Source organism: Haemorhous mexicanus, chromosome 5 (assembly GCF_027477595.1).
Source record: "Haemorhous mexicanus isolate bHaeMex1 chromosome 5, bHaeMex1.pri, whole genome shotgun sequence".
NCBI classification, from domain to species: domain Eukaryota; kingdom Metazoa; phylum Chordata; class Aves; order Passeriformes; family Fringillidae; genus Haemorhous; species Haemorhous mexicanus.
In genome coordinates, this window is record NC_082345.1 from 23,098,869 (window position 1) to 23,119,191 (window position 20,323).

General features: G+C 37.5%; 1 protein-coding gene across 2 annotated transcripts in view; it reads left to right on the forward strand.

Moving 5' to 3' along the window:
* CRY1 (cryptochrome circadian regulator 1) overlaps nt 1-15,207 on the forward strand; it is a 40,496-nt gene extending 25,289 nt beyond the window's left edge. Inside the window, exons 3-14 of one of the 2 annotated variants that reach the window (XM_059846264.1) lie at nt 1,885-2,027; nt 3,389-3,573; nt 4,907-4,995; nt 5,581-5,721; nt 5,817-6,128; nt 8,619-8,770; nt 8,867-9,069; nt 9,853-9,948; nt 11,001-11,113; nt 12,286-12,357; nt 12,460-12,567; nt 14,530-15,207. In XM_059846264.1, coding sequence (XP_059702247.1) covers nt 1,885-2,027; nt 3,389-3,573; nt 4,907-4,995; nt 5,581-5,721; nt 5,817-6,128; nt 8,619-8,770; nt 8,867-9,069; nt 9,853-9,948; nt 11,001-11,113; nt 12,286-12,357; nt 12,460-12,567; nt 14,530-14,676 — 1,761 coding nt within the window. In that variant the 3' untranslated portion in view covers nt 14,677-15,207. The remainder of the gene's footprint in view (nt 1-1,884; nt 2,028-3,388; nt 3,574-4,906; nt 4,996-5,580; nt 5,722-5,816; nt 6,129-8,618; nt 8,771-8,866; nt 9,070-9,852; nt 9,949-11,000; nt 11,114-12,285; nt 12,358-12,459; nt 12,568-14,529) is intronic. The other variant, XM_059846265.1, reaches the window with a different exon arrangement.
* The last annotated feature ends 5,116 nt before the right edge of the window (nt 15,208-20,323 follow it).

Consider the following 20,323-nt stretch of genomic DNA (forward strand, 5'->3'; position numbering starts at 1 on the left):
CTTCTCTTGCCAGAGCAGTAGCTGTACATCAGACACTTGCAGTGCAGTGAAGGGCTCATAACACTAAACAAGGCTTTTCAGATCATCCCTATTAAATGTCTCAAAGGTGAGCAATGATCCTGACCCTGAAGAACAAACACATGTGGAAAAGATAAGTTCAGTTAAATTTGGAAAAATAACTTCAGTTAAGTCATTAACTTAGGGTAGGGGAGATAGTGGAACTTCTCTAGAGCCCTATCAGGTGTCAGGAGTCCTATCACAGATGCCAGCATCTGTGGATTTTCTGCTAATGAACGTATCACCGCTGTTTCTTGGCAAGGCTTTCCTTTTCACAGTCTGAACAACTCCGTCAAAAGGCAGAACACTGATCTATCTTTATCCTTACAAAAGACCTCAAACACCTTTAGGCTCTTTAATTTCATTTAAGTTTTGGCTTATTCTTGCCTCATTCTCTTCAATTTGTCCTGGTCTGCTTTCTGTCTTTAGCTCTGGGCTTGGCTCAGTAAAGAAAATAGAATCGAAACAATCACTAATTTTTTTAATGCATCAGTGTTGCTAAAACCATTCAGCAGTATGACTATGTGCAAAATTATCTGTGTCTCTGATTCTTCTAATTCCCTGGCTCATGCTGATGTGATCTGTGTGTATTCACATTACACAGCAGTTGTCTCGGAGTTTCTTGACTTCCATAGGGACTTGACTCTGTGTCTTGGACAGTCTTTTTTATGGACTTTGCAAAACGTGAGAGGAAAGAAGGGTTTAGAAAAGTATCTGCTGCAACTCATCAGACAGTGGTTTTATGTTACAGAGCATTATGAAATGGGAAATAAATGTTATGTGATGGCTTAGGAAGTTCCTTGAAGATTCAAGACCTTCTGGGTTAGTCTTGGCAGACTTAAGAATGGCGGGATCCCAGCCTTGTTTCAAGGAGCAAGCACTCCTTGGAATCATCTGTCCTCAGGGCTGGGCTTCATCTAGGAGAGAGCTGGAGTTCAGAAGTGAAATTGCACCCTAGGTGATTAGCATTGAGTGCCCTTGTCTCTGATGTAAATCCAATTCTCTGAAATACTATGGTGTACTAAATCAAGTCATTAAGATGCTGGGGGATTAGAAAGGTATTTGATTGGCGTGGTGGCTTTCTAGGATCATCTTGTGCATGCTTCACCTTTCCAATTTCCTGCCTGTTGCAGAAGCCTAAATTAGCCCTATGTTCCCTTCTTTTTCCTCACCTGTGACTGTTGGCCTTGGTAACAGCATCTGTGACATAAAGAATATTAGACTTCAAGGCATAAGGCATTCTCTTTGTATAAGACAGCATTTTTCTTTTTTTTTTTTTTAATTAAGAATTTGAAGATTGAGTGAGGAGAAGGGATTTGGAAAAGGTAAAGAAAATGTTTGGTATAGGGTGGGGCAATATTTCCAACCCCTCCCTTCAAATTTCAGTTCTGCTGCTAAAGCTGACAGACATATGTAAAAAGCTTTTGTGTAGAGCAAGGTACTGCTCTTGATCCATGTTCAGAAGACAGCCTTTGTCATCTTCCTCTTCTGTTGAGTCTTTTAAGGTATGTTGATACTAAAGTTAGAGATGAGTTTTCAAAATTTGCATGGAAATTGTTTATTACACATTGCATTACTGAGCACCCACAGTAATAGGACAGATGGAGGCTTTTTTATGCCTGATAGCTACTTAGATGCCAAAAAGTTGGACTTTATTTTTGTTATTCTGGGTGCCTAATATATTTTGGATCTTTCTGTATCTCTGATAACTATCCACAGGTAATAGCTGACTTTCCATTCTGCCTCTGTTCTTCCAGCTCTCCTTTCCCTGACCCTCCATCACGCAGCTGAGTTTCTAAAGGACCACACTTTTGGTTTGTGTTGTAGGAATGGAACATTGCAAAACTTTCTATTGAATATGATTCTGAACCATTTGGGAAGGAAAGAGATGCAGCTATCAAGAAGCTGGCTAGTGAAGCAGGAGTGGAGGTCATTGTTCGGATTTCGCATACATTGTATGACCTGGACAAGTAAGTTACCATTTTCCTTGGGATTTTAAAAAAGGAAGGAAAAAACCCTCGAAATTTTATGTAGTATTTATTTATATATTGTGGGCTACTTTCCGCACCAAACAGTTCATCATTAGGAAAACTACAAATTTATTTTATGTTTCACTTTTATCCATCTGTAAACTCAAAAAAAAGATACATAGCTGAATCTGAAATGCAGTTTAATTTGGAGTTCTTTTGAAAATAATGTTTATGTTAATTAGCTGTCATTTATCATTAAGTTACTCAAACATGCCTGTAGCTTCTCCCAAATAACGTCTGATTTTGTTCAGTTGCTTTGTTTGTTTTGCCTTTATTTCACTTGTTGTACACAAGTGATGAGAAAGTCCTTTATGTTTTTTAAGAACTGTTTCCTACCAATTATCTATTCAATAAGTAATTGGGGATTGTTTGCTATCCCTGTGTTGCCGTATTTAATGTCTTGTTATATTTTTCCACAGATCTATTTAATGGATTGGTGTTAATTCCCTATTATAGAAACATAATCCACAAACTAGTTACAAGTATAACTTGTCTTCTCTTAACATTAGGTGATTTATTGTGGTAGCTGCCCATTTTATTCTGTTACAAGCTGATGTATAAGAGACTATTAGACATATGGGAGGGCAGTGAAATTGGAAGTATTTACTTTTTGAATCCAATAGCTGACTTTTTTAAAACCCAAATTGGAAATTCTTTTTTTCCCCTCTCCCACCCAAACACCCTGCTAAATAAGCATTTGGTTCCATCTATCACTTTGTAAATTTTTCTTTGAAGTTTTCCTTTTTTTTCCAAGAGTTCAGATATATTTTAAATGGCAATGCAAAACACAAAACGTGTTTTTAGGCAGTCAGTGTGTATAAGCTACATGTTATTTTCCCCCATATTAATACAGTTTTAATGTTGACTACAGTTCTCAATATCAGAAGGAGAAAGTGAATTACTTTGAATGTAAATACTGTAGCCTTGTACATGACTTGGATACTTCTGCCTGTAGCTAGAATCTCTCTCTGCTTTACTGATCTGTTCTTTTCTTTGCTTTGAGCTGTCCATGTTCATTATATCCTTGTTCATGAGGGAATTTCTATAACCCAGGAATGAAGAAAATTGACTTGGTTGTAAACAGTTAGTTTATATGTCTCCCTAGTGGGGAAAGGAGGATGGTGTATTTAAAGTTCTAACTAACTGTCTGGATTACCATGTATATTTGGGATTCTATGTAAGCTGGAGGGAGGTAAGAAGATATTTCTGTGTATGTATAGGTATGTATATTTTATAAGAAAAACTGTTAAATACTATTTTCTGATAAGCTTACTTTCTGTTTTTCTTTCTCTTTAATATAGAATAATAGAATTAAATGGAGGACAGCCTCCTCTTACTTACAAGCGATTTCAAACCCTAATTAGTAGAATGGAACCCCTGGAGATGCCTGTGGAGACTATAACCCCAGAAGTAATGAAAAAATGTACTACTCCGGTTTCTGATGACCACGATGAGAAATATGGTGTGCCATCACTTGAAGAGCTGGGTATGTTCTGAGATTGCTTTGACATTTTGAAACAAGTAAGATGTAATCTACCACTAAAAGCACAATACTTAAAACAAGTGAGGTCCTGCTAGTGGGTAATTGTTAACCTGATGCAATTATGGCATACAAAAGGAACAAAAAAAGGTAATCAGCTCTGTAAATTTTGGTTGTTTTCTGATAAATGACAAGTCAGGTCAAACTATACTAATTACTGTTTGGCTTCTTGTAATACAGCATAGCCATTTTCTCGGGGTACTAAATAATCATTAAGCTACTAATTAATAGTCTTTAATAGTCTTCATTTTGTATTAAATACACTTCGTATCTTTGTGCTTCAGGTAAATTATCTGTCATTTAATAAACTATTGTTAAAAAACCCACCTTCTTTTCTTGATATACTGAAAAAAATATATTAATTAGACAATTAATTTACTTTAGAAGGTTCTGCAGGGAAAGAAGTCTTACATTTCTGTAAATGTAATTTTAAGGAATAGTATCACCTGCTGTCCTGTGAAGCTCCTTATCTCTTTCCTGTTTCCCCACACATCCCAGAATACAGGCAAATGTGCTGTGACCTCCAAATTGCTAACAGAAGGGTCTGGACAGATTTTGGTTAACCTGTTACTGCCCTATCTAGTCCATTCAAACTCTTACAAAACAGACCTTGGTTTTTAAAGCCTTTGTAAGAAGCAATGATCTCACTATGCAGTGGTTAAACTATAGGCAGACATGTTCTCCCACACATCTGGTGAGCAATCTTGGGGCAGGTGGGAGGATGTGGAAAAAATCTGATTACCTTCTTTTTATCTTTCTTTTGCAGCTCAAGTACATGTTTATCATCAAATTTACAATTTGTTATTTAAGTTGAGATCAGTGATATCTAGGAATGTTCTGAAGATATCACTCATGCTTTTACCTTGGTGGGAAAGTTTTTAAACATTCTGTAAATGACAAAACCAATTGTTGCTTCTTAATAGTAATTTAAAAAAAAAGTTATGGTTTTAGGATAGCCTGCATATTGCAGATTTGGAAAATCTGAGGGGTCACTTCATGTAAAAAACCAAACAAACCAGAAGAATTGGGACTGAAGTAAGACCATTTGTGATGTATATTAATGTAAATATAAAAGGAAAAATTTGAGTTTTGCTGCAAGTTAGAGGTATTGGATGTGCTTCAAGAAGACTTGGTTGCATACTGTTGTAAAACAGACTTTTTCAGGTGTTCAACTTGCGGTTTTTTTAAGGATGCAGTAGTCCGGTATCAATATGCTATAATTTTGTTGCCTTACAGTATAAACACACAAGCAATTTCCTTTTTTCAATTTATCTTTCAGGTTTTGACACAGATGGTCTGCCTTCTGCAGTATGGCCGGGGGGAGAAACTGAAGCTCTCACACGCTTAGAAAGACATTTAGAACGAAAGGTGTGTTTCAGATCACTGCAAGTCTGCCATATCTGGGAAACATAGTTACTCTTCACTGTGAATCCCTTCACTGTGAAGGGATTTGGGCAAGTTGTGTTAAAGAAAAAATCAAATCCACAAACTTGAACTCAAAGCCTCAATGATATAAATCATTTGTTTTTTAAAGATTATAGTAAATTATCTTTGAAATGAATTTTAGAAACAGTCTGTTTTACTCTTCTAGACTATAAAAAAATAAATTTATTTTTGAAGTAATTTTATTTAAAAAAACCATACATTTTATAACTTTGAAGTGGAATTCTTCTGACAACTAATGTATTGCTAGTTGTCTAGGTTTCCAGTGTATTTAAAAGAAAGGCACAGATAGCTCTGGAAGACAGTCCATGCCTTCTGCATTGAGTTGAATTACCTTCTAGAGGTTCTTCTGATTCAAAAGGAACGCCTTTATGTCGTAGGTGACCTGATCATCTGTCCACTGTTTGGATTCAGTTACAGACAGTGTGTGATGTCTCCCTTTCTAACTTTCTATGTAGCCTCTAGTCTGATTTTGCTGTGTGGGTTTTGTTTTGTTTCGTTTTTTTTAAGGCTTGGGTAGCCAACTTTGAAAGACCACGAATGAATGCAAATTCCCTTCTGGCAAGCCCTACGGGGCTTAGTCCCTACCTCCGCTTTGGCTGTTTGTCCTGTCGGCTCTTTTATTTCAAGTTAACAGATCTGTACAAAAAGGTAGGATTTCTGTGTAGTTGGATGCATGTTGTTAGATGCCATGGTTATCACCTACTTCTCCTAATAAAATGTTTTTCTTTAATGCTGATCTTCAGGTAAAAAAGAACAGCTCCCCTCCCCTCTCCCTCTATGGCCAGCTGTTATGGCGTGAATTTTTCTACACAGCGGCGACTAACAATCCACGGTTTGATAAAATGGAGGGGAATCCTATCTGTGTTCAAATTCCATGGGATAAGAATCCTGAGGCTTTGGCCAAATGGGCAGAAGGCAGGACAGGTTTCCCTTGGATTGATGCAATTATGACACAACTTCGTCAGGAAGGTTGGATTCACCATTTAGCCCGGCATGCTGTAGCGTGCTTTTTGACTCGAGGTGACCTCTGGATTAGCTGGGAAGAAGGAATGAAGGTATTGTTTCTCATTCTTGAATTTCTTAAAGTGCCTGTTAGAGTTTCAGGTGGTCATTCTAGAATTGTTACTGTGTGGTGTAAGATGAATTTTAAACCTTAAACTGTGGGCAAAACTAAATCTGTTTAGATAAATCAGGTGTGCTGAAATTTTGCCTCTTCAATGTCCCCTTTTATTGAAATGTTATGTTTCTTGCAGTCAGAATAGGTCTGAAGATCTTTCAAATTTGAGATTTCTTCCTAAATCTTGACAAATAATTACAATAATAATATTGTAATTTAATTTTTTTTCCCCAATCATTCTGTGTGTGAACAATTTCTGTTCATATCTTGCATCTGCTTCCTTGCAAAGGCTAAGTACTATGGGAATAAAAGAGAGAGAACTAAAAACTGAGAATGTCCTCTCAGCAATTTCTGTCACTGTCCAATGTTAGAACTATGAGTAAAGGCAACATGATTTAGCTGAAGGCTCAATGCAGTTAATTTTATGCAAGTATAAGATGCTGAAGTTCAAATCTAAGATGTCAGATTTTTGAAGTAATTAAGGGAATAATTTATTCTCACTAATGAAGCATTTGAATCAATTTTACATTTTTAGAAGCACAGCATAACTTTTACTGAGCAATAATAATCTATGAAAAATTGAGAATCGCACAATTTTATTTTTGAAATCGAAAAAATTTACTTGCCACCAGGATTTTGACCCCATATTTCTATATGTATATAATCATATGAAATTTTCTTCCTTAACAAATCAGTTGTAAGCAAACACCTTTCAAAAATTTTGGGTACTTCTGCAGTTCACAAGTACAGACATTGAAGATGCACATACATAGGTAACTCAGTGTGTTCCAGATAAATTATACTGTAAATTACAGATACATGGCAGCTAGTTCTTACTTTTGCAATAATACAGATATATGAAGGCCCCAGACTTGTGCAGTGGAAAGATGTTCAACTCAAGTTTCCATAGCTAGCAAAAGTTAATCTGGCATTCCCTGTGGTGTTACTTCCAAAGTCTTACTACATGGCAGCATCTAGTGGAACAATTGTGTGCTAATATACTTCATGTCCAAAGATGTTGTTGCATGTTATGAGTCTCCATCTATTTGAAATGTTTTTTGAAAGTGTTTTAAGATAAATCCTATTTTTTCAAAAGACTTTTTCCCAAGTAGTTGCAGATATTTAGTAAAAGATGCTTTTGTAACACTTACTCTGTGTATACTGTAGAATGAATGCCTTATTGAGTATACGCAGAAAGAGATTGAGAGATCATTGTTTAATAGTATTACCCTATTTAGACCTTGTATAGGAATAATACTTATTGAAGTTGGGTGACAGTACTATGATGTTGAGTTTTTAGTGCCTTAGCATGAAGAAGGATGGTTGATTTGGAATTCATGCAAGTTTGAAAGGAAAATCGGAACTTGCAAAAATATGCATTAAATAAGTACCTGTTCTTAAAACTGCTTCTAGGTGCACTCTTTTTTAAAAGGTCCTTGAGCGTTGTCCTTCACAGAAGGAGACTTCGCTCTGTTTTTTGTCAGCCTGCATTGCTAGTGATCTGACTGAGCAGATAAACTTCTTTTATACAAGTTAGTACTGTCTGTGTTGAAGATGAAAAAGCAATCAATGCTGGAAACTTGAATACTTCACAGCTACTGAGCTCCAGATTGAAAGTAAAACCTTCATAAATCTTCACCTTGCTCATGTTTTGGGGTGGGTTTTTTTTTTTGTCTGTCTGTTTGTTTGGTTGGTTGGTTTTTGTTTGGTTGGTTGGTTTTTGTTGTTGTTTTTGGGTTTTTTTTTATATATAGTAGAGGTAGCAAGTTAGAATCAAAGTGTTTGGAAGATGTTTTTTTGGTCTTCAGACCAGAATTCATTATCTGTCACACCATCCTTCAATGTTCTTGGTGGTTCATAATTTGAGTGTGTTCTCAAAACTGTGACTTGCTAGATTAACTATTAGCTTCAAGAACACAACTTCTGCATGTTTGGGGTGCCCTGAAACTCTTGAATTCTACTCTTGGGATTCCTCACATAGTGAAAGGTGCTGTGCAAGTTGAGGTACTCAGACCAGCAATTTGAGTTCAAAATGTACTTTGTATGTTCCCTGTTTTCTGGAAGTTTGCAAAGCTTACTCAACTGTGATATGATGAAGCAATTCTTCTGAAAACAGCAAATGCCACTTGGAAGCCATGAGGCTCCAGCCATCCTTTGGGGATTTATTTTTCCCAAAGGACAAAAAAAGAAGAATATGTAGCTTGCTGAGATGTTTACAAGTTTGTTTACAGGATAAAAGCCTGCTTAAGAATTTTTTCTTTTGTTCTTGAGTTTGGCATTAAGGCATTTGCAATTGCATACTGAGCATTTTGTGAATGTTGCCAGGTAAGAAGGGGCTTAAATCAGAAACTCAGGAACTAATCCTGAAAAAGTAGGTGTCTTGAAGGTGTGCCATGCCCAGACTAACTTGTTGCACTGATTTCTTAAGGTCTTTGAAGAGCTGTTACTTGATGCAGATTGGAGTGTGAATGCTGGAAGCTGGATGTGGCTATCCTGCAGTTCGTTCTTTCAACAGTTTTTTCACTGCTACTGCCCAGTGGGTTTTGGCAGAAGAACTGACCCAAATGGGGATTATATCAGGTAACTCACAATCTGGAAATTGCAGTGGGTGTTGCTTCAACTGTTGAACAGCTTTATACTTAACATGACCTTTTTACCCTTTGTTATTTTTTTAAGACGTTATTTGCCAGTACTTAGAGGTTTCCCTGCAAAATATATCTATGATCCTTGGAATGCCCCAGAGAGCATCCAGAAGGCTGCAAAATGTATTATAGGAGTTAATTATCCCAAACCAATGGTAAACCATGCAGAGGCAAGCCGTCTGAATATTGAGAGGATGAAACAGATCTACCAGCAGCTTTCACGATACAGAGGACTGGGTAAGATTATAGATTATTTGCTTTATTTATTTATTTAAAACTTCTCACACCTTCTAGCATTTAATAATTTAGTCTCATAGCAGTGAGAGTCAGTTCTAAGCTCAGGGCGGTGATCAGGGTTTGTAGCCAAGTAAATATTATATGTAACTGAGAAAGGAAAGAGTTTGAGGGAAGTGCCTCTCCAAATATTGCTTGGATTTTTTTTTTCCTCTGGGTCTTTGGAATTGTTTTTGTTAAGCTGGTCCTTTTGTGCATTCTGATAAATTCTTGTACAGTTAAGTTTTAGTACCGGTGATTAGAAATTTATTATGGTTCATAACTTCAGTGATACTGTATTTGCATATGCAAATGCTGTTTGCAGAAGTAGGCAACAACCCAGCCCCCTGGTGGATTCTTCCCCTTTGCTCTGAGAGTTAAACCAGGTGCACTGTACTGCTCAGGAAGGTGTGAGCAGTCAGTATGTTCAGATACTGGGTGTTGAATCGGGATATGTTGCACTTAAACCCAGCATATTGGATATGTGTAACTAAGGAATATTGGAAAAGTTATGCATAAATATGATGTAGAAAAATTAAGTAAATTTTGAACTAAATTTTAATTTTGAACTAAAATTGTTTGGCAAGAAACAGAAGCAGGCAAGACAGAGAGGTGTTCTTCTGTCATAAAAGTAAACCACTCAAGGTGAGGGTGGTAAATTGGCTATCATAAGGAAAACAGAAAGCTCGACTTGACTTTTTTTTTTCTCTAGCTATCTTTCTTTATATATTTTGTCTTGTTTTTTAGGTCTTCTTGCAACTGTGCCTTCTAATCCAAATGGAAATGGAAATGGTGGCCTAATGGGCTATTCACCAGGAGAAAGCATTTCTGGTAGTACAGGAGGTCAGTCAAATTCTTTCAATACATAGAATAATTGAGACCGAACGACATGAACTTCTTTTAAAATGCCCTTGCCTTTTTGTATTATAAGGAAGAACTGCTTTCATAAGACAATTCTGAGGTCAAGTCACAAATGCTTTCAAATTTATTCACTGATAGTATTTGTATATAGACATCTTTAAATTATTTTTTTAATCTCAAATATGCAAATATTTTTCACCTATGTTTTTCCTCCCCCAAAAGTTACTTATTAACTAGTATCAAACAGTTTGATTTCAAAAGCATTTGAATATGATTTTGTCCTAGAAGTGTATAAGCATCCTGATATTTATAATAAGGAGTGACTTGTGAACTTTCAAGTGGGAATTATTAATTTGTAAAGCTTTCTAATGCTGGCATTAGATTGCTTACTGGAATTTATTTATTCCTATTAAATTTATTTATTAATTTAATTTATTTCTACTAAGAAAAAATAAGAACAGTATTAAGATTGTATTAACCCATGGTGTATCTTAAATACTATATACACCTTAGATTCTTCAATGTAAAAGGATACAGCAGAACTGGAAATCTACTGGTTTTATGTTCTTCGTAGGCTTTGGTCAAGGTTAGAAGCAGATTGTGGAGGAAGATGGACCTTATTGCTCTTAACCAGTACAGTTCTCCTAAAGTTTTAAAATACAAACTCCTTAAAGCAGGGTGCTTGAGCTTTTATTTCTTTTAAGTTTAGGACCTGTATAAGACAAGAAAGGTTTATTTTTAAAAAATTAACATGATGTGCACTCTTTTCTCTTTAAAATGCATTCATATATGCATACTTATACTTTTCACATCAGGAATGTATTCCTTTTGTAGGAGGTTCAGTGAATTTGGAAAGACAAAAACCTCTAGAGCTTTGAACTTGTAATGAGGGGTTTTGGGAAAAAAAAAGTTTAAAACCCACAATAAAAATATCTTGAAGAGGGGGGTAAAAATGTCTTGAAGAGGGGGGTAAACCCCCACATTTTAGATCCCAAAGAGTTTTACCTGGAGTTTTGCCTTCTGTTATGTTTAAGTCTTCCCCCTGCCTCTCCAGGAGCTCAGCTGGGAACTGGTGATGGTCATTCTGTTGTTCAGTCATGTGCCCTGGGAGACTCTCATACAGGAACAAGTGGAATTCAGCAGCCAGGTATTATGGCAGTGCCTGTCTGTAGAGGATCTCCAAATCCTTGCAACTATGGAAAACCAGACAAAACATCAAAGTAGCATGGATAGATTTTGGGTGACAGCTGCTGTCTGCAACATGAACTGACCTTGTTTCTGTTCTTGAAGCATAGAAATTATTTCTTAGAGTGAACTTGCTTGTCATTTTTATCTCCAAAGTGCTCATCTAGAGCAGTACTTGTATGCTTTGAGTGGGAGGGATCACAAATGGGATTTAAAAAAATAAATAAATAAACATTATCCTAGGCTACTTTAAAAGAAAGTGAAAACCAGAAGTTCACCTTGTGTATTGGATATCAAAATTTGTATGTTATCTTTTCCCTGATTTCACTACCACTCTTTCCATATATAATTAATTTCCGCAGTTTTGTGTGGATAGTCTCTTATTGTGGAAGGAAGTTTTTGTTACTCTAACTATACAGAACCTTAAGCTGTGGTTTATGATAGATCCAAGTTGCAATGAAATTTAACCCAACTGTTTGTTTCTTTGCAGTCTTAACAGAGGTGGTGTGTTTACTGATCAGGAAAGGCTGTAATCTGTGTGTTGTTTAAGCACCCAGAACATAACTGGAACACCGCAACTGTTCAGAACAAGAAACCTTGCAACTGCTTCTGCTGATTGCACTATTCACGCAGAACACTCAGTTTCAAGGTTGCCAGTAGATAGTTTACATGGATCAGAAGAAAGTACTACTCTTTCTTTTAACTCACTTGCTTTTTTTGGTTTTCCACTGTTAAATTACGCCAGGGATTCATTCGTGTTGCTATAACAAAATAATAAAAAGGACTTGGCAGAAGTAAAATTTTAATTTAAAATTTATAACAACTTATAATTAAAGTGTTTGGGTATATAAGTATTCTGCTTGTTGCAAATATAATGCATAAATATGTGGGCACTAAATGTTCACTCTGCAGATATAAGTGCAAATATGTTTAACTGCTGTAGACTACCATGAGGCTTATTTTTCTTTTGCATAAGAACTCTTCTGCATTCAGGATAGTTTCTGGCAGGATTTTTCTTGATGATGGAAAATAAATCAGTTGGCTCCCTTTTGTTGTTGTACAGATCATAATTTTACACTTGCTTGCAGCTCTAAATTTTATGTAGTATAATAAATATCTACTGTATCTGAACAGGTTACTGTCAAGCAAGTAGTATCTTACACTATGCTCATGGAGACAATCAGCAATCACACTTATTGCAAGCAGGTAATTTAAACAATAATGAAAAAAAAAAAACCCCCAGAACTTTTCTTGGATATATAAGGGTGCAATAGAGTCTTAATGTAAACACTGATTTTAAATTATCAGGAAGAACGGCCCTTGGTACTGGCATTAGTGCAGGGAAACGCCCAAATCCAGAAGAAGAAACTCAGAGCGTTGGACCAAAAGTCCAGCGACAGAGCACAAATTAAACTGGTAAGATCTGAAGCACCTTCAAGTTATCAAAGTTCTGTACAAATTTTGTGTCTGTGATAATGTTCATGTCACTGCAATGCAAAGGATCCTCAGCTATTGATGTAGATATTTCTTTTCTGGGGACTGTACAAACAGACAGTATGAAATTCTGGCTCTAAGAATTTGTAAAGTATGAGAAAGGAAGTAGTTAAAAAATAAAGCCAGACTGAAGATTATCAGACTCAGATCCAGGTGTTAATGAAAGGAAGATGGATAAACATTAGCAGAGCTGCTTAAGTAGCTTCAGTTACTCTCTGTTCCCGTATCACACCTTAAGCTGTGCCAGTAGCATTGTTTATATGAATGTATGGTGACCTGAATCAGGATACTGAGACAACTTAAAAGTAAGAGCTCAGGGCCTGGATTGGTTTAGATATATAAGTGGACTAAGCAGTACATGTTTTAGAGAGATACTGCCAAAAACCTGCAAAATGCTGATGTGGTTCTTGAGTGTGAAGATGTAGGGACAAATAAGATTTGAAGACGTGAGCCTTTGTCATTGGTCTGTAATTGAAGCAGGTTACTCAGAGTCCCCAAGTTTGTCAACCTGTGGTGAAAAGGACTTGAATTTGGAGAAGGTAGTGTAGATGGATACACACAAACAGGTGTGAAAACGTGGAGAGAGAAGCAGAAAACTTCTGTGTAAAATCATCAACAGAGAGAAGATAAGTCAATTGTGTTTTTTAGATAAAGTTAGGAACAGGATAGAGGAAAGAGGAGGCTAAAATTGTTATACCTCTTCCACCAGTAAGCTTGCTTTGAAAGGAACAAGGAAGATGTCCTGAAAAGAATTAAGACTAAATTAAATCAACGGGTAATTACTAAGGAGGGAAGCCAAATAATGGAGGACTGTCTGAAAAAAGAGGGGACAGGATTTCAAGACTGGGAGTGTGGCTGCAAAGGTTAAAAGTAAATGAGATGTGTAGAAAAACTAAGTGGAGCATTAGTCGAGTATGAAATTTAAAGAATAAATAAGAATAATAGCGCAACAAGCGAGATAATAGCACATGGAGAGACATTGTTGGAACTGGAAAACAGAGATTCCATACAACATGTGTAGGAGATACATTCATCATCTCTAGAGGTAAAAAGGGAAATTCAGTCTACTTCATTTGGTTTTGACAGCAAGATCTAATTTTGCTTGTTATACAGTGGCAGCACTTTGTCGAAGTTACTGCAGAGCATTTGGAACAATTGTGTTGTACTGATTTGATTCAGTGCAGAACTACAGCGTTTTTTCCATAATGCTGTCAATTGAGCAAGTGAGCTGAGACCTTAATGAGTGATCCATCTGCTATTTTCTCACATACTGGAAGCCCTATTAACTGCTTCTGTGTTCTCAAACTGATTTTTGTTACTTGGATGGGCCTGAGTGCAACATAATTCCAACAGAGTCTGTGTTTCAGTAGCTGTCTAATCCTTAGTATGTGTAGATTCATTCAGCATCCATGTTTTGTATTGCAGAATTCCTTAGGTGCTCATGTCTGTGTAGAAGAAGTACCTGCAGAGCGAACGTCTGGTTCCTGTCTAAGTTCTTTTTCAATTGAGAGACAGGTTGGAGGGGTTTTTAGTTTGGCAGAGAAGATTTGGTTAGGGCTGTTCAAAGCATGCTGCAAAAGCATTATAGTTAGTACAAACATCAGCCAAGATCATACTCAAGAACACTGCTGGCAAAACGTTGTGGACTTCTGAATAGCACTCTAGTACAGAATACAGAGGCTTTTGTTGCTTTCTCTTATTTTGTTTCCTTCTCCTTTTAGCCTCTAAGGTGAGAAATAAGAATTCTGAGTATTTGGGCCAATACAGTTTGGGACAGGGCTTCCTGCATTGAGAAGGGGAGAAAACAATATTGGTCCCTTGAATTCTGTCTTCAAAGACTCACATCAAACTGCTTAAAATTTTTTTTTTCTTTTTTTCTTGCAGCTTGATTGGAAGAGAAGTTTGCCAGTGAAAGAACACATGGGACAAAAGTCCTGCTACTCTGTATTGGAGCTAAAGTGTTGTGAGAGTTCATGTTCTAAAAGTACATACTTTTTCATAAATTATTTTCAATTGTTTCAGTTGTTGTAAACAAGTCCAATTTTTGGAATGCATTATTTCTAACTGGCATTTCTATGGTTTTTAACTTTTTAATGACTATTTCACAAAGGGCAAATTGAGTTTTGTATATAAAGTATTTAGTGAAGAATTTGCTAACTTATTGTAAATATAAATATTCATGATTAGTGATAGACCCATCAATATATTTTTGATAATCTTTCATGTATATGGTAGTAGGAAAAGCTATAGTGCTGTTCTGAAAAACAGATGAAAATAGAAAGTTTTGGAAGTTTTTAAATCATTATTATTTTTAGATTCCATACTTGAGCTCTGTATGATCAATTTCATATTTTCATAATGTAAGTTCTTAGGACTGTATTTAATCAAATACAGTAGAACCAAAATTGTAACCATAATTAATCACATCTGTATATAAAACACATGCCAATTTTAGTCAAGTTGTAAAATTTTCATGTATATGTCCAGTCCTTGTATTTCTCAGTTGCCTTGTTCAGTAATGACATACCTTGTTAATAAAAGAAAATTGTATATATAGATACATATGTTTGTCTTTTGTGTCATCTATTGCTCCTGCTTATATTTCCAAACAGGACTATTTCAGGAAAGAAGAGAAATACACTTTTTAGACTTAATCTGGAAGTCAGAAACAATAAACTATATTACCTTTTACTTTGAAGTTTCATGATACTGAAGCAAAACAATATTCAAAATATCCAGGCCTTTTTCTCAAAGTTGGATATATGTATTCTGACCATTAAATGTTTTTTATCAATGTATTTAATAAGTGTTTCTTCACAATCTAGGTGTTTGGGTTGTTGGTTTTTTTTCCTGCTGTAATTGCAATTTTCTTGATAGCTGTGAAGTCTTTCCTGCAATGCATTAATTTGCTGCTTTTTGAGGATGTGTATTTCAGACTTGCTTGAATGCTCAGTCAATACTGTCTCAAATTTTTTGGGAAGTTGTATCTAAGTGTTTTCTCAGACCATTAAGATCTCTGAAGAAGCAATATGAGTTTGCATATGACTAGGTCAGTTTCCTACTTGAATGGGGGCCCAAATTAAAATCCTAGAATATCCTGAATTGGAAGGGACCCAGAAGGACCACTGAATCTGACTTCTGGCCTTGCACAGCACCATCTCCAAGAATCTCAGGCACCATGTTCCTGAGAACATTGTCCAAATGCTTCTTGAACTCTGTCAGGTGTGGTGCTGTGACCACCCCTCTGAGGAGACTGTTTCAGTGCCCAGCCATCCTCTGGTGAAGAACCTTTTCCTAATGTCCAACCTAAACCTCTCCTTCAGGCCAGTACCCCAGGTTCTGTCACTGGTCACCACAGAGAGATCAGTGTCTGTCCCTCCTCTTTACCCTCAGGAGGAAGTTGCAGACTGCAATGAGGTTTCCTCTTAGTCTCCTTGAGGCTGAACAGACCAAGTAACCTCAGCCACTCCTCATATGGCTTCCCCTCCAGACCCCTCACCATCCTTACTGCCACCCTTTGGGGTCTCTGAGAGCTTTTGATCCTTCTTATATTGGCCCCCAAACCTGCCCCCAGCACTGGAGGTGAGGCTGCCCCAGTGCAGAGCAGAGCAGGACAATCCCCTCCCTTGCCTGGCTGGCGATGTTGTGCCTGATGCCCCCCAGGACACAGGACAGGGCTGGCCCTCCTGCCTGCCAGGGCACTGCTGACTCATGTTCAACTTGCCATGAACCAGGACCCTCAGGTCCCTTTCCATGGCACTGCTCTCCAGCATCATACTTCCAAGTGTGTTCATACATCCAGGGTTGCCCCATCCCAGGTGCAGAATCCAGCACTTGTCTTTGTTAAACTTCATATGGTTGGTATTAATTATTAATTAATTCTAAAGTGAGAGGAGCGAATTATCTTGTTTGTAGTATTGCATTGGTTTGTTCTAGACAGTGGGCACTTCTGTGTGTTGGTTCAAAATTCAGATTAGATTTTTGCAACAACACATGCAGCAGGGCTCTTGTGGCAGAATAAATTACTGTGGTACTAGATTTTAGATTATAGTTGTTAATGTAAATATCTCTGCATACTGATTTGTATACAATAGCAAAATCAAAAGCATTACTAAGAAAATAGAGGTATATCTACTGTCTTGAGGCAGAGAATGTTTGAAATTGATGGAAAAACTCAATGGTGAGAATAGAGAAGCAGATGCTATTTTCCACAGATTAGAACAAATAAAATGGAGGGGTTCCCTGGGGACATACATAATCAAGAAAATAAACTTTTTTTTTTTTTTGTTTAAGTAATCTGAAAATAGAAAATAAAATAGGCCTAGACTGCCTTAAGACAAATTCAGCATTATCTTGACAGAGTAAAATATTTCTGCTAACCTTATATTAAAAAACCATATCATCTTAATTTAATAGTCCACCTAGATTTTCTGAATGATTAAGCTATGAAATTCCCACAGAGAAACTTCATCAAGGTAAGAACATCTGCTTAAATACTACCTTCCCCCAGCCAGTCTGGAAGTTCAATAGGTGAAAGAAGAAATTTCCCAAGGAGTTTATTTTTATGGTTGGTTAGTTAATTACCCCTTCTTAAGTGCTGAAAAGAATATTCCTCTTCTTCTTGGTGTAGGCAAATCCTTGGATTTGCAAAGGAAGATTTGTGGAGATGCTGTTTGAATTGTGTGCTGGCTTGGAGGAGTTCTAGTGTCAGGTCTGTGGTTGAAAAAACAGTCTGTGATTAGTATAGTGTGAAAGAGGGGAGAAGTTGCCTTCAGATTAGCAATAGCCTCATGAAAGCCCTTTGCCTCATATTCTTCCCCTCCAACTTAAGTGCTGTGACCACAAAAATAAATTAAAAAAAAAAAAATCAAAGGCTTTGTTTGCATGTTAAAAACTTACTAAAACCATTGCAACATAAAGTTTTTCTCCCCACACCCCCACTACCCCCTTGTGATTTTTCGAGGGATTGGACATGTGCTGTAAATCCAGGATGGAATAAGGGCCGGGCTATTGTTGCTTATTAAATCTCTTCTCCACAAATGGACCTTAAAACATTCCTCAAGAAAGTTCTGTTCCCAAGGGATTTAGCTAGCCCTTCCCTGAGCTGGTAGGAGATGGGGAGAGGTGAGTTTATTGGAAACCAGAAAATGTACTCTGGAAGCATACAGGAACAACTTTAGGGGATCTTTGGGATGAAAAAATAGTTTTAAGTGTCTTCAAGCATTCAGAACCTGAGCATTTGCAAAGGAACTTTGTGTGACCCGTCGTGTACTGGAGCTACCTGCTTACAGAGGTTTTTGAAAAGAGGGGAACAAAAGGAGTTAAAACACAAAGCCCTTGAGGTTCGCGGTGTGTGTTCGTGCCGGCGCTGTCTTGGGCAGTTAATTTCTCTTTTTTCGGAGTCCCTGGCACGGAGCTGGGCTGGATTCCTGCTGCACGCCCGGGTTTGTTGTGGCCGAGCGGCACTGGGCCTGCAGGGGGCACTGTAGGAGCGGCCCTGAGGCAGAGCCCGGCCTTCGGCAGGGAGCGGAGCCTGCCCCTCGTCCTCCGAGGATTTTGGGGACAAAGTACTTCGGAGAAGGGAAAGTACCTGGGAATTATGGAATGGCTGCATAATAGCTGCCCCGTACTTCCCGGTCAGAAACCAAACCTCTTCTGTTAGTCTGAAAATTGCTTTTCAGGAACACTGCCGTGTGTGCTTGCCTGCACAGACATAGATTCTCTTTTTCAAACGCACTTTGACTAGAGATTGTTTCCAAAAGCCAGTTTTTAAGCATTGTCGATATTTTACCTATTTGAAATGTTTACCGGGCTGTTGCCAGGGAGCCTTTTCGGACCAGAGGATGGAGCCAGGACCCCTGAGATCCAGGTTCTCGTCTCTGCTCCATCACAGAGCTGCTAAACAGACTCAGGTAAAGCTCTCCCCATTCTTACAGCCTTAGTGCACAGGCTCTTGCTGGCAGCCGTGGTGTTCTGCATTAGATTAGCTTAGATTAGATTAAACAGGCTACAAAGAGAGCCTCCTTTCTCTGTGCTCCCTATTTCCAAGAGAGAGTGTTCTTTGGGCAAGAATTACTGCCCTTAAAGGACTAAGCGAATGAAATTCTCACACTTCGCTTGCTACCTCCCCTTTCAACTTGAATGCTTATTGTAGCTTTTTTCCACCAGAAATTTTAAGTTTCAAAAGCGGTGAAAATTTCTGAGTAGAGGGGAAATTTACATTGATCCAAAAGCACAGGGAAATTTCAAGCAGACATAGAGAAATAATTTTAATGTAGATTTCAAGGGATATAAGCTCCTGCTTTTGAATAGTGTGCACCGCAAATGCAAAATTAATTCAATATTAAACTAAAGAATGCAAATACAGTTTATTTCAATATTTTTTTTACAAAGTTGCCTGCAGAACAGAAAGACAAAAGAGGCGTAAAAGAAATGGAAGAGTCTCCAAAAGGAGATTCTTTCTTTGGGATGCTGTTGGTTTGCTTGCTTGCAAGAGGTTTTAATACAAATTTCAAAATCCAAAACTCTTAAACATAAATGGCAAAATGCCAAAGTGTAGCCAATGTGCAGGATTGCATCCAAGCATCTGTGGTTAGTGGAAGCTTGTGCACCTAATACAAGGTAAATTATACTTTTCTCTGTTTTTCTTACTCCTGCTAATTACACAAAACACAAGAAGGTAATCTTATTAGCTATGATTATTCTGACTGGGAGTAACCAATAAGCACATTAGTTAATTATAAGAACAATTTATAAGCAGCAATTGCAGAGAGGGAGAATTTTCTAGAGGTCTGTTTGGGTTTTTAGAGCTTCAGACTGTGTGGTCATCACAGGGTCTTTAATTATCTGGACCATACTTTTTTCTCTAGTGCCTTTTACCCTGACCAAGCTAGGAATTTTTTAAAGCAAAGTCATCTTTACCTGATAGTGGTGGAAAACACATTCCTGTTCTGAGGAATGGCTTGCATCAGAAAACATCAAGGATATTGCATTCAGGCTTCAGAGTGGCTACGACACACCCGAGAACAGGGCATTTCAAAAGAGCTTGGCAAATGGATGGAAGGAAGATGATGTAACTAGGGAAGGATTTTTGCAGGAGCCTTGGGGAGGGAAGAAGGAAAATTAAAGGGATGGTGCGAGGAAAGTTGCCAGCTGAAGGAAAGAAAGAAAGAAACAGTTAAGAAATTAAGGTCCATTGGTAGATAAGGGTTAATGGATACATTTAGCATCCATTATGTCTTGGCTAACTGGATTATTGGTCTGTTATAACATAAACCTTTCTTTTAAAAGGGTGAAGAAAGGGAGGAAATAATCCTTGCAGGTATTTTAGGTGCTACACAATGTTACAATTTTCTGAAATACTTGCATTGCATAGGGTTTGTTTCCAAGTGCTTGTGGGTTTTTATGGATTTGGTCCCAGTTCTACTGCCAGCCCCTCCAGGAAAGAAGAGTTCTGGGGTAGCACACTGGGCTTTTCTCCCTCCTGCAGAGCAGCTGCCCCAGCTGCCTCAACATCCCTCTTGTGTAGTCAGCAGAGTTCACCTGGGACTTCAGGGACTGTCTTGCCTCATGCAAAATGTTTGCATATGTGTATTTTTCTGTAATTAGCACAGTCAGGCCTTGATTTTATCCATGACCTCAAATGCGACTAATTACAGCACTTTCTGATGAGGGGATC